This window comes from Myxine glutinosa, chromosome 8, assembly GCF_964187855.1.
Source record: "Myxine glutinosa chromosome 8, kmMyxGlut1.1, whole genome shotgun sequence".
Classification (NCBI taxonomy): domain Eukaryota; kingdom Metazoa; phylum Chordata; class Myxini; order Myxiniformes; family Myxinidae; genus Myxine; species Myxine glutinosa.
In genome coordinates, this window is record NC_136268.1 from 86,012,545 (window position 1) to 86,026,832 (window position 14,288).

General features: G+C 43.3%; 1 protein-coding gene across 1 annotated transcript in view; it reads left to right on the plus strand.

Annotated features, from left to right (window-relative positions):
• LOC137432661 (NIPA-like protein 3) overlaps positions 1 to 14,288 on the plus strand; it is a 142,136-nt gene that overhangs the window by 51,749 nt on the left and 76,099 nt on the right. Inside the window, exons 2-6 of the mRNA XM_068124753.2 lie at positions 611 to 679; positions 880 to 1,045; positions 1,134 to 1,193; positions 4,738 to 4,862; positions 13,046 to 13,142. Coding sequence (XP_067980854.2) covers positions 611 to 679; positions 880 to 1,045; positions 1,134 to 1,193; positions 4,738 to 4,862; positions 13,046 to 13,142 — 517 coding nt within the window. The remainder of the gene's footprint in view (positions 1 to 610; positions 680 to 879; positions 1,046 to 1,133; positions 1,194 to 4,737; positions 4,863 to 13,045; positions 13,143 to 14,288) is intronic.

Consider the following 14,288-nt stretch of genomic DNA (forward strand, 5'->3'; position numbering starts at 1 on the left):
CCAACTCAATGAAAGGAGACCCATGAGGACCCCACTGCTGCTGAGAGAGAGACATAAGAAAGCCCAACTGGAGTTTTGTCAATTTCAACTTATTTTTTAGGGAAAATTGTGAGTTATTTGAAAAAAGTGCAAAGGTGCCAATATTTTTGGCCACGATTGTATATCATTGTTTATATTTACCTCCGCCACCAAATGTTATGTTTTCACCCCTGTCTGTCTGCCTGTCTGTTTGTTTGTGAACAAGATAACTCAAAAAGTTGTGGACGGATTCGGACGAAATTTGGCAGAGATGTAGCGTATGTGACAAGGACGAATCGATTAAATTTTGGTGAAGATCGGATCCGGATCCGGCTAGTAGAATTTTTTAAGTGATTCTTCACCATTGGGAGGTCGGGCCAAAAACGATACATAGCAGGATATCTCAAAAAGTTGTGGACGGATGATTTTGATTAAATGTGATTCCGTATTGTGATTTTTCTGGTCTACTCTGGGATACAAAACGTAAACTGTTTACCTGGCGGAGGTATGCTCTCTTCTGGGTGCCGTTCAAGTTTTTATTGCTATTAATGATCATACCAGCCTGTTTTATTCATTCCATGCTCTGTGGCAGGATCGAAAGCTGGCCGCTGGACTCTCTGTGGGGGGATGTCTCATCATCAGCATTGCTACCTGTTTGCAGGTAAGAAGAATATTGCATGTAGGCACCTCGACTTTTTATTGGTTCACTGAGGTCGCTTCCAAAGCCTGGTTCAAAACTCCTTGGTGAGTTATATCATTGCAAATTGACAAATTAGTTAGTGGTGGAGATTCATTCCAACACTGAGCTACTCAACAATTTAAAACCCATTACGAATTATTTTCCTTGCTGCTCTTCTGCAGAAAGCCGCACACCTCAAGAGCGATGTGGGGCACCTGGCTTTCTTACGTAGTCACCTGTGGTGGTCAGGAACCGTGTTACTTTTTGTGGGCGAGACAGCAAGCTTCTGTGCATACGCCTTCTCAACTGTGGCTTTCCTTACACCGATTCCAGCCATATCCATCGTTGGTGCGATTAACATTATTTTACAATTGGCAGTAATAGCAGCATTATTGGTTCCATAATATTGACCCTGACGTTGGGTTGTTTGTTGCAGTGAGCACCATGCTGTTGCTGTTCTTCAAAATGGACTACCTGCATTGGACACATGCTCTTGGTAACACATCTTGCTTTTACATTGATCTAAGGATGGTGGAGTGGTACCTGGCGTTTCCGGGGCGGAGGGGAGGAGGGAAGGCAGGAGAGGGTAGGGTGAGGAAGGGAGTGGGGGAGTGGAAGGGGGAGGAGAGAGAGATGAGGGGAGAGGGAGGGGAAAGATATACTACATATATATATTTGGGGGTGGGGGGAGTCTTTGACAGGCCCCTCCGTTTTTGGGGAGGAAAGGGAATGAGGAAAAATTTACCCATGCAAAGAGTGCTTTAACCTCAGTGTTGCCCAGGTAAGAAGGGAAATTGTAAAACCTTCTGCCACCAATACCAGGTGGCGCTACACGGTACACATTTACATAGAGAATTTACGCCCCTCCCCTGGCCCTCCACACCTCCGCATGAGGCCGCGGCCACATAGCATATGTTACCCCCCAGACAAAGATGTATTTGTACCCCGAGTAATGTATTGTTACGTTTATGGGGGGTATGCAATGAAATACCTTAGTTCAGGTAGATTGTATAGATTAGATGCTCCGTATGTCATGTAGCCACCCTCATGTACTTAAGGCAGACCTGATGTCGTGTAAGGTTGTATATTCGTCTCCATGCGAGGGGTGGAGCTATGCTAATTAGGTATGGTTTAAGGAATAATTCCCTGTATGTAAATTGCCTCTGTCATTTTCCCTTTGTTCCTTATGAGATATGCAACACCAACCATGCACTCCGCACCTGTACTGAATACACTAAAATATAGTGACCGGATGCAGACAATCAAACACTGCCACTGACGCCACCAACTGAGTCATTACAGGGGTCGCCATGAGGGCCTGAAAAGTGATGATTGATCAGGGCGATGGACTGCTACAATGGACTCTTTGATTGGAGCGCGCGTGGACATCATCATATGATGTTCAAGCACCAGGGACAAAAAGGCGAAGCGGCCGCCATTTTACTCTCTTGGTTCCGACATCAATAGCGAACGGTCACTTATTATTTTCTCTCTCTTGGTTTGTGGCTGGCATCGCAGGCACTTCTTGGTCCTGACATTGATGCATTGTGCACTTCTTGGTCCTGACATTGATGCATTGTGCACTTCTTGGTCCTGACATTGATGCATTGTGCACTTCTTGGTCCTGACATTGATGCATTGTGCACTTCTTGGTCCTGACATTGATGCATTGTGGACTTCCTGGTCCTGACATTGATGCATTGTGCACTTCTTGGTCCTGACATTGATGTATTGGGCACTTCGTGGTCCTGACATTGATGCATTGTGCACTTCTTGGTCCTGACATTGATGCATTGTGTACTTCTTGATCCTGACATTGATGCGAGCGGTCGCATTTATTTTCCTGCTTCTTGTTCCGACTTTCATTGCGACCAGTCCTTCTTCTTGGTTCAGGCAATACGAATAGTTCAGATCCCTCCTCTTCACGCTGGGTTGCAATACAGACAATTACAGCTCATGCACTCTGACTCGCTTGGTTCGTGGTTGGCAACGCAGGCCGGCGCAATTCGTGCATACCCTTGGTGGACGCATCCTTTCCATGTCTCACCTCGGTGCTGAGAGGAACTCCGGGCATGGTGCGGCCGAGCAGGAAAGAGCGCGGGCCTGCTCGCTTCATGTTCGGCAGCTGGTGGGTGAACGAACTTAGCGCCAAGGCGCATACTTTCACGCACAAGGACGCAGTACCTGTGACGACCCCGGGTGGTCACGAACACCAGTGGAGTGCAGGCAAATGCACCACACGCATTTATTATTGGTTCACGAGTTATCAAGTGACCACTATATTCGTCATGTGTGTGTGTCTGTCTGAGTGTGTGTCTGTGTGTCTGTCTGTTCGCAGCATAACTACCCAATGATATCATTCGATCTTGATGAAACTTGGGTGGGAGGTTGATATCATGATCTATTTGTGTCCTGCCTTGAGTGGGCGTATTGCGCCCATTGTGGGCGGAGCCACGCCCAAAAAAGATGTCTTGTTAGGGGGTAATCGAGTTCAAGCTACATCTTCTCCGAGGGGTTTGGTGGAATCTGACAGGGGTTTCGATATTTGGTTAGGCCAATGTCATGTGTCTAGCCCCACGGAGCTCGATTTTTCATTTTTCATTTTTTTCCCATTTTTTACATTTATTTATTTATTTACTTATTTAATTTTTTTTCATTTCATTTTTCACCGAATTTTCGGTATTGTGTAGCTAACTAACCTCATAACCTATTATACATTAGTTTCTATCTCATTTCAAGGTCAGTAACCTTCGTTTTGACATTTCCGGGCCTGGCCTGTCCGGGCCTGTTTCGGTTATAGTCCGCCCTTTGTCATTGAATACCGCTTGCTCATGAACCATCGTCGTCTCCTGACTTGTTTTGATTTATTCATCCCCGTGTCTGTTTTACGAGTCCGTGTGGGGGCGCACAATTAGGAATTTTAGTTTACTGTGCATTATTTGTTCCCGGGCATTAATTTTATTAAATCCATTTTATGTTGAACCTTCATTCCTTGGTGCATTCTGCTCTAGCAGGGAAAATGGCCTTAAAATGCATGTTGTTGTTGTTGTTGCTTCATTCCTTGTGCTGTCCCATTTAATTGTTGGCGGATCGGAGAAACCCCGTGCCACGTCCGGCCATTCAGGTAAGTTTGTCACCCTCTGCTCCCGCGCGAATAAATAACACCGCCATTGTTTGATTGAACGCCTCGGAGTTTAAACTCGATCGGCCACCCGTCACCCTGGGGATTTGAATCCCCCTGGTGAACGCGACAGTATATAAGCATTTATAGCTGGAGTACTCGGCGTTGCTGAAGCGAAAAAGAAACATTAACATATTTGAAATGAGGACAAATATAAGGGAAAAGCAATTACGTCCAAATCAGAATCCATCGCACAAATGTCAAATCATCATTTCACCTTTTCGTTGAATATATGCTGATGAATGTGCCGTTGATCACGTTTTTGAGTAAAGTATGATGACGTTCAGGAAGAAGAAAAAGCCTTACCACCAACTTTGACCGCTTCCGGAATAGTTTGATTATTTGTGTTCAAATGTCTGCTAATTGTTTTGTATTTATTTATTCGAATGTGTACTTGTATATAACTGTCCTTAAACAAAATGGCTTAGGCACTGTAGAGCGATTTTTTTTTAAATACCAAAAAAAAAAATTTTTTTTCGCCTAAAACACTCCCAAGCAGTCACTGATGAACCTCTGAATGTTTGACCAAGATTCGTTCAGCCATCTGAGAAAAATGGCGACACAGTCAAACCGTTAGCTCTCTTATATAGTAGATAATCGCTGACACACACACACACACACACACACACACACACACACACACACACACACACGTGTTGTAATCCCCCTTGGGGCGAGACTAACAATACAAAGGCATTCTAAGGACATTCAGGCAAACACGAGGACATTCAGGCACTCCTTCACCCGCTCATTCACTCACTCACTCATCACTCATTCATTCAAAAAGTGATTAAAACTCAAAATGCTGGCAACAGGAAAATGCAAATCAGGAAAATGTTTTTGAAAATTTCGTTTGCAGGAATGGCGGCTGCTGTGAGTGGTGTGTGTTTGGTTGTGGTGTTTGCACCAAGCTTTGACCACCAACTTATCACCGGTGAATACATCGTGTCTCGCTTTCTCAGCTGGGACGTCATTGTTTATTTGGTAAGATACTCCCGGTTACTCTCCCCTTATTGGTTCTCTGCCTACAATTTTGATAACGATGACTTTTGGTTTTGTGGTTTAATGAACGGTTTGTCCGAATAACCTTGTAGTAATGTAGTATAGTCTTTTTTCTGCTGCTGCGTGTTTGTTTGTTTTTTTCCTGGAATCTAAGATGGTGGGCGATCACACTTATCTCTAAGTTATCTAACCTGGTTTCGAATCCCGACGCAGCTGAAAACTGCCATCCTGGTGTTTCAAAGGCAGGAAGATTCATCAATGAGTGTGTCGTCCCTCGGTTGGATGTTAAGCTGGGCGTCCCTTCTGCCGACATTAGTTGTTGGACATTAAAGATCCTATAGTGTCCTTCACGATGTGTAGGTAAGCTATCGATGGCACCGTGGTCAAGTTGCAAATTCATGCCCTAATTACTACTGGGAAGGCAATGGCAAACCACCCAGTATGACCATTGCCAAGACAATGCTTTGGCAGTAGTGAACCTTCCTTCGGGCAGAACAGCACAATATGAATACACAAGGATACATAAAGAGCTTTGGCGCAGGAGGAGGCCATTTGGCCCATCATGCCTACGCTACACCAACACCGGTGTCATCAGCCATCCACACACAAGCTATGCACCATGCACACAAGACAATATCCCCATACTCCTCTGTCTCCAATGCATCCAGGTATCTATCTAAATCAAATTTAAACTTATCCACCCCTCCGCTGCGACTACCTTTCTGGGGAGACCATTCCATGCATTAACCACTTTCCAAATGAAAGACCCCTGCCTTAAAACTGTCCTCTTGGGCTCTGGTCTTTGTCCTAAGCACACCTAAGATCACACCTGAGATCCTAAGCATCTCATGCACACCCTTCATTTTTTTAAACATCTCTATTAGATACCATTGCATGGCCCATCACATGACCCATCGCATCTCTATTAGATCGCCTCCTTTCCATTGTGTCTTTAAAATATATATATGAATCTAAGATGTGGCATTCAATCTGATCAAATTAAGTTATAATGATATGCACATGGATCATTTGCTAATCAAATTAGTTATAATGTGCTAATCAAAAATAACATTTGCTACAAATAGTTTGGAGCACGTGAAGAGCCTGACAACAGAGGACGAGAGGCCAACACATTAACGATGGAGGTGAACATAACAGACAGAAAATGGACAAACAACAGCTCGGTAGGGTTAAAACAGACAGCACAAGCAGATGAAAAACAAGAGTTCAGACACAGATATTTGGGACAATGTGTAATTCATGTAATTAGTGTAATTAGTAACATGAGTAGAACATGTAATTAATGCACAGGGCATCACATAGCACAGTGATTAGATACCATATTAGAGAAAACATTTGCATTAAATTGGCACTTGGAGGTGTTTTTGCCGTTTCTATTTTACTATCAGAAGCCTGTAGTTAAAAAAACACGAAAAAATATGTATATATATATTTATTTATTTTTACCTATCTAAGGTCTACGCACCATGCACACAATGTACGATCTAAAAAACATTTACCCATTTTATTTTTCGGCAATTTTTTTTTCTTCTTCCTGAACGTCATCATACTCAACTCAGAAACGTGATCAATGATACATTCACCAGCATATATTCAACGAAAAGGTAAAATGATGATTTGACATTTGTGATGGATTCTGATTTGGATGTAATTGCTTTTCCATTATATGTGCCCTCATTTCAAATGTGTTAATGTTTCTTTTTCGCTTGAGCAACGCCGGGTACTCCAGCTATAAATGCTTAGATACTATTATGTTTGTGGGAGGTAGGGATACCTTAGTCCAGGTAGAGTGCAGAGGTAGTGTGCTCCGACTGTCGTGAAGAAGAAGAAACCCCATGTAATAAGTAGGAAATCCGTGTAGACCGGATGTCGAGTAAGCTTGTATTTTCGTCCCCATGAGAGAGGTGGGGTTTGTTAATTAGCGAGGGATTATGGGTAAATTAATTCCCGGTTTGTAATTGACTCTGTAATCTTTTCCTGTGTTTCCTTATGACGCTGTATTACACGCATCTAGCCAGAAATTGCCCAATAAACACACTAATTAAAAACCAACCGGAAACCAGGCATGAAGCACTACCATGGATAACACCGACTTTGTGAGCGCAGACTCGTGGTTTGTGACAGGCAGGTTCATGAGGCCATGCCTAGAAGAGTGGTGATTGCTCAGGGATTTGATGGGCAAAGAGACTGGTGAGATGGGACTATGGGATTGGTGAAGCAGGCACGGATGACGTCAGAGCCGCGCATACAAAATAGGTGGAACGGCAGACATTTTTCTTCTCGTTCTGGAATTTGTTAGCGAACGGTCGCATTTTGGCTCTCTCAGCATTGACGCACTTCTCGCTTCTTCTGATTGTGGATCCCATAGCGAACGGTCGCACTTTACTCTCGTGCGCAAGGAGGATTCATCGCGAATGTCAGTGTTCCGAGATCTTGTTAGTGATCATGAGGAGGACATCTTGCTAGTGGTTGTGAGGAGGAAGAGTTGCGACCGAGCACTGTGGTTTCCCAAGCAAGAACGACAAGTGGACGGGTGCTGCCTGCTCGCTGCACTCTCGGTGAGGCCAGGAGTGAGCAGATGCGCAGTGAGACCTAGTTCGTGCCAATGAACGTGCGTTTCCCGCCAAGGCCTCAGACGATCTTTGATGATTCCTGATGAGATACACCTGCTGATTTGAGCTAAGTGCCCACAAATAACATGTATCTATTTTCAGTTATTTTATCCCATTGTTTGTATTCGAGTCTGTGTTTGAGGGACGTCCTGTTTAGGAATTATAGTTTTATTTGGCCGTGTTTTACTTGGTCACTGGCATATTGGTTAATAAAGCCGGCATTTTCTTATACATTTTAAACCTGTGTCCGTTGGATTAATTATTATTGCAGGTTTGAGGACTGCCGGTGGGATCTGAGAAAGTAAGTGCTCTTCGGTCTCTTCCCCCCCATGCTTATTCTCCGCTATAATTTGACTGAACACCTCGGAGTGTTAAGCTCATTTGATCATCTGTGGCACCCTGCGGTGTTCACACAGAGGAACCACACGACAATACTTTACTCGGGGTACAAATACAAATACAACTTTGTCTGGGGGGGTAACATAGGCTATGTGGCTGCGGCTTCATGCAGGGGTGTTGGGGGAGGAGGGGGGGGGGACGACGACGTAAATTCTCTATGTAAATGTGTACCGAGTAGCACCAACTGGTGATGGTGGCAGAGGGTATTACAATTTCCTTTTTTACCTGGGCAACACTGAGGTTAAAGCACTCTTTGCATGGGTAAATTTTTCCTCCTTCCCTCCCCCCCCCCCGTCCCCCAAAATGGAGGGGCCTGTCAAAGCCCCCCCCCCCACAAAGATGTATATGTAGTATATCTTTCCCCTCCCTCCCCCTCACCTCTCTCTCCCATCCGCCTTCCACTCCCCCACTCCCTTCCTTACCCCTCTCTCTCTCCTGCCTCCCCTTCCTACAACCCCCCCAGCCCCCACCCCGCCGGGTACTCCTGCTAGTATGAAGATCATTTTGTGCTTAGGAATGAAGTACAGGCTGTACACAAAGTCTTGTTCCGGCTTAAAATGTTTATTACAACTAAACCAAAAGAGACATAAAGTTTCTTGTGTTCTTCAGTAAACCTCGACATGTGCACTGTTAGTGGAATGTCGTACAAACAAACGATAATGCACTTCAATCCACGTTTTCGCCAACATATCCCTGATCACACTGCTGATGAAATTGGTTGTATCCTTGCATGAAGAGCCTGGTGTTGGCTTAGCGGTTAGGGTGCCGGCTTGGGATCCTAGGATCCTGGGTTTGAATCCCGGTCGATCACTGAATTAACGCCAGGGGGGTTGACTCAGCCTGTCATCCCTCCGAGGTCGGCAAATTGAGTGCCAGTTCACTGGTAATTCCCTGTGTGTCACAAGAGGCGACTAACAGGATTGGTGGCAGGAAGAGAATCCGGCCATAAAACATTGCTTCGAAAAGGGGAACACGGTCCCCGAAAAAGGCCAACCCCCACCCTGCGGGGAAAAATGGCCTCTAAAGGTGGTTATTTCTTCTTCTTCTTGCATGAAGAGTTTCAATGTCAGCAACAGAAGTTTGTCAAATTATCTCTGCACTTTATATGCGTGAAGATACAATCTCTTGTGTATAACTTTGTTTTTAATATTTTAATTTTCTGGTAGATTTGGATTAATTTTAAATAACTATTACCTCTTTTTTTTTTCACTCCGAGACGTGTTTCTGTGTTTTGGGAGTAGGGGAGACAGACACATAGACTGAGGGTGGGGTGAGGCGAGGGTGGGGTGAGGAGGGTTGCAAGAAAGGGGGGGGGCATGAAGTGGAGGGATACTAAAGCAGGGGACACGTATGAAATGTGGGGTTGGAAGGACTGTACTTATCAGAGATGTGTGCGACGGTACTGACGCGGAGGTGTTTGACACTGTCAAATAACGTTGAGCGGATTTGATTGTTGTGTGCAGACAACTTCTGTAAACTAGACTTCTCCAGATACCCATATTTAAAATTCTGAGATTACTTTTTCGTTTGCAGCCTGTGGCTGCTGGTTGCATCATTCCCGGGAGCACGGCTGCGCCATTGATGCAGTGCCCTATGTTTCCAGTGAGCTGGTACTAATTTTGCCGACTTCAGCAGGATGACAGGCTGAGTCAACACACCTAATGTTATTTAACAGCACGACAGGGACTCAAACGCAACACCATAAGGTCTTAAGCCAGCCACCTTAACTGCTTCGCCAACACCAGGCTTAATTCTGAGATAAAGGTCATGGGATGGGTGGGAGGAATTGTTGTTGTTAGCACGTAGAAAGGTTTTGCTGTAAGAACTGCAGGATGGATCCATCCTAGATGGATCGATGACGACAGGTTTGCAAAAGCGACAGGTTTGCAAAATATGTTTGCATTCTTGTGAAGAAGAATTGGAAGAATAGATTGTGATGAATAACTCTCCCATGGGGAATTGATGACATGTGCCAAGTCTCAATTTGTTTTGTTGAGCAGTTTTGGAGAGTATGTCCATTTTTTCCCCTTTAATCCAATGTAGCTGCCATACAACATGATGTATGACATCACAATTGTCAATAAAAAATTCTCCAAGGGGAATCACACCCATGTTGAATTTTTCGCATCGGTGAGACTGGTGGTTGCCAAGAAAAAAAACTAAAGCGAATAATAAGGCAAAATGGGGTGTGAATAGTAATAATCGACATAAAATCAATAGGGTACCAACCAGAATTGTCCCCTAACTATGATGGCAAGATGTGACATCATAGTTCTCATGAAAATGAATGCATATATGTATATCTCTCCTATAAAAATAAATACATATATGTGTATCTCTCCTATAAAAATAAATACATATATGTGTATCTCTCCTATAAAGTTGCTGTGTTTTTGAATGTTGCAGCACAAGTTTATTTGAAACCCAAAATGGTTTGGTTTGGGGTCTTGGGTTTGGGCTCTTTTTTGGGTTAGAGCTAGCATCTATTACCAATACCAATGCAAGTTGTGCGATTTTGTCTGAATGGTGTAAACTACATAATCACAGCACGTATAATGCTGAATATATGTAACTACAAACTATTCAGTCAATTCCGTCCAACGTATAATTATCTTTTTATTGATTTACTTCACCAAGAAACCTTAGCAGTCTAAACAGTTAATGACTATTATTATGTGGACTTGAGTTGGGGTGAGGACTTGAGGAAGAAAGGTGGAGTGGGGAACAGAGAATTGGAGAAGGGGAGGGGAGGCAGTTATTGATCAAAGGAAGGGGGGTTGAGGTCTTGGGGGAAGGGGTTAGGGGAAGTTGAGCACTTTTAGAGAAAAGGGGGAGGGAGAAGACGGAGAGTTGGGTGGGTGAGGGGTGTGAGAGGAGGAGGGACATAGAGGGATAGAGCTGGGAGAGGGGGTTTGAGGTCTGGATGGAGAATGGGGGATGAAATTGAGGACTTTAAGTCATATTTTACATTAAGTGGAATTTCCACGAACGTCTGCTATTATGCTGTCAAAGGACATTCCTAACAAACTCCTTTAATATTCCACACTCTATTGGGACCCCTCACAACAGCCTGGTGGAAGCAGGTTATTTACTAGTTGATAATTAAACTAGAGCTTACAGGGAAGCAGAACTCAACTGAACGTCGTTTCGGAGCTGAAAACAAAATGGCGGCCTATGGCGGCCATTTTGTGACGGATCGGGTTGGAACGCAATAGCAACCTACCTTGTGTGGTAAGGGTTAAACATTCTAAGTTTGATCAAAATCTGTTAATATTTGTGGACGCTAGAGTGTTAACGTCGGTTTCATGACCAAAAACAAAATGGTCGCCTAAGTCCGCTATTTTTCAAGGGATCGGGCTGAAATGTAATACCAACCTGGTCCTTGGGGTAAGGATGCTGCATGTCAAGATTGATCAGAATCGGTTGATATTTGTGGACGCTGGAGTGTTAACGTCGAAAAGTTAACGGACAACAGATGACGGACGCCGGAGGGTTCAGTATGTGATGAACTCAACTGGACGGTAAAAAGGTAAATAGTAAGGACAATAAAGGTTAGTTTACTATTTATTTATTTTTTATATACAAACTCTGGGCTCATGGAAGAATTATATGAAAGGCAAAAAACTAGTAGTGTGGTCACAGTTAGACACAGCAAGCAAATTAATTAAGAACAGGAAAAGAGCAGGGGAGGAAATATAGAAACTTGCATGGAAGAGGGTTGGGTTAGTAAGATTTAATGCGGATGGAAAAGATAATGGGTCAGGATGACGTGAAATGGCAGTGCAGTACCTACCTAAAGCCCTCTAGGGAAGAGTGGGAAAAATCAGGCTCTGGAAGGCAGTTCCATAGATGGGAGAAGCAAGGAATAAAGCAGCTGAGGTTTTTTCCAGCCTGGATTTTGGAAGTTCAACCAGGAGGGGGTTACTGGAAGGATGTGTGCATCCTGAAGGAGCTAGGGATGGTCAGAATGCTGAGGGAGAAGAGAGAGCGAGACCAGACGAGAGGTGGTAATAAACAGAGGCCACTGGGTTATTAGTGATGTGAGAACAACAGGCTTTGTCCTTCGGCCTCATCGCAGGAGATACCAATAACGTTGAGAGCTTTAGATTCCACAGATTCCACTTTAGATTCCAAATAATCCAATAAGCTGTGTTTGCAAATGCCTGAGTCACTGAGATGTTATCACAGTCAGATTTTTCTCTCATAACCTGAAAATATTGATATCATACATCCTGTAATTAGATGAGAGTTGTAAAAGAAGAAGAATAGATATCAGTGCCTCTTTAACAAATGAACAGAATCACTTTTCAGATATATTCAGCCATTGTGTATATACTTGTATTTTTGGGGAAAAAAATAAATTCTTAATTCTTGTGACTTGTAAGGAATATTAAAAAGATTACTGTTGAAGAGTCGAACCGTTATGAGTGCGCTTTGATTTTCCAGATCATAGACCCACTTTTCATCCCTGCAACGTAATGTGCTGTGCGATCCCTCATGAGGAGCTTCAACACAGGAGGAGATCATTAGGCTCTTCAAGGCCTGAGCGATGGGTGTTTGTCCGTGATCTTTTCTTTTGAAATGCTGAGCATCAAGCAAGGAATGAGCTCGTACCATTTTTAATGTGTTTGGTACGACTCAGCCAGGGTCGCACCACTGATCATTGTGCCGTTGTGTCTGGTATAGTTTGCTTCGTCTGAGCGTTGATTTGATTCTGAAGTTTGATACTGAAGTTTGAAGTGTGATTAATCTTTTTTTGATTGAATGTCTCCGCCATTTTATTGGAATTCATTCCCCGCTATTGAGCATGTTCTTTCTTTTTCTGCCTTTAATTTTTAGTTTTGGAACCTAGCCAGGACTACTTCTGCATGCCCACTCACTCATCTAGAAATATCGTTAAGCAATCCAAAAGCTCTAAATAAGCCAGAGCAACGAGGAATTGGCAAGGCCTTCGTTGCTGAATTTTCATTAGATGTGGATGTGGCACCATTCACGGCATGTTTTGATAGTTGACCCAGGAGCTCTCAGAGATCTTTGGCAAAACATAGCAGTAATAAACATGGTATGATAGATTAGTGACATACTGTAGAAGTCCTCCCCAGGCTGAATAATATCACTTCTTGTCATCCACAGATTCTTGAAGTGCAAGCCTTGTGTATACTTCTGTACATATACCACAAGAAAATCTTCCAGCACTATGCTGTTATACTCCTGCTGGTTGCTATTCTAGGTGAGTCCAATGTAATCTTCACATCTTCACTTGTTTTTCCCTTGCACTTGCCTTTGGCAATCTCTCACCACTGAATCATTCTCTGCCACCTTTTAACTCTTCATCTGCTTCTTTGATTCTTTTTCCTCATTCATTAATTTACAATTCACTAATTAGCTTTTGTTTTCTATATTTTTTGTTATTTCTTATTTTGTCGATTATCCATTTTGCTTTATTTTCTGTGCTGAATTTTGTTTTTATTGTATTTCTAGCATGTTCTTCAGCTTCATTACAGGAAATACAACACTGCTTATGATTATTCATGTATCAAACATTACAACCTTGTCATTTGGGAAAAAGAACAGATAAAATGGATAAATCATTTTTAGATAAACACACTGCTTATGATTTATGAGATGTAATATTGTAGCTTTATTATTTAGGAGAACAAATGGATACGAGGGGCATTGAAAAGGTTTGACGAATGACACACTCATAATAGTCCGAGACATTCTGAACCCAAAAAGTACAACGAGGCATACATGTATTAATCCTACTAGCAACGGTACCCGCCCTATGTGCGGGGCTTCAATTGGAAGGCCCAAATGAAAAGGCAAAATATCAGAAATTGAAGGCTTTTTTTAAATTTTTAACAATTCATATAAACATCCGTTGAATCATATCACACGCAAATCATCAAAATCTAAACACTACATAGCGCCCATTTTGAAAAAAGATTGAATTCTGCAAAACGGAAGCGGCCGCTACACGTCTTTCTCAGTCGCACGTTTATGTGTGAAGAGTGCGCGCCGAATCTGTAACAAGGAAGCGGCCGCTACACCTGTTTCTCAGTCGCTTTGCACACGCTGCCATGTTACTTCGGAGCCGCACGTTTATACAGGAAGAGTTCGTCAGGAGTCGATCTACTCTCTCCTGGTACGTAGAATATACAGTATTTGTAGAATTTCAACAAAAGCCACATCACTGTTCATATCGGTAAATATTATTCCATCGTGTTTGGAAAATCTGGAAAATTTGGAAAAATTGGAAAAACAATATAGGGTGGCGGACACGAAAGCACTGACGTGGTGACATCACCCCACACACCAAGTGGGGGTGGGCCACGCCCGGGAGAGAGGCGTGGCCTCACGATATACACGGGGCGCG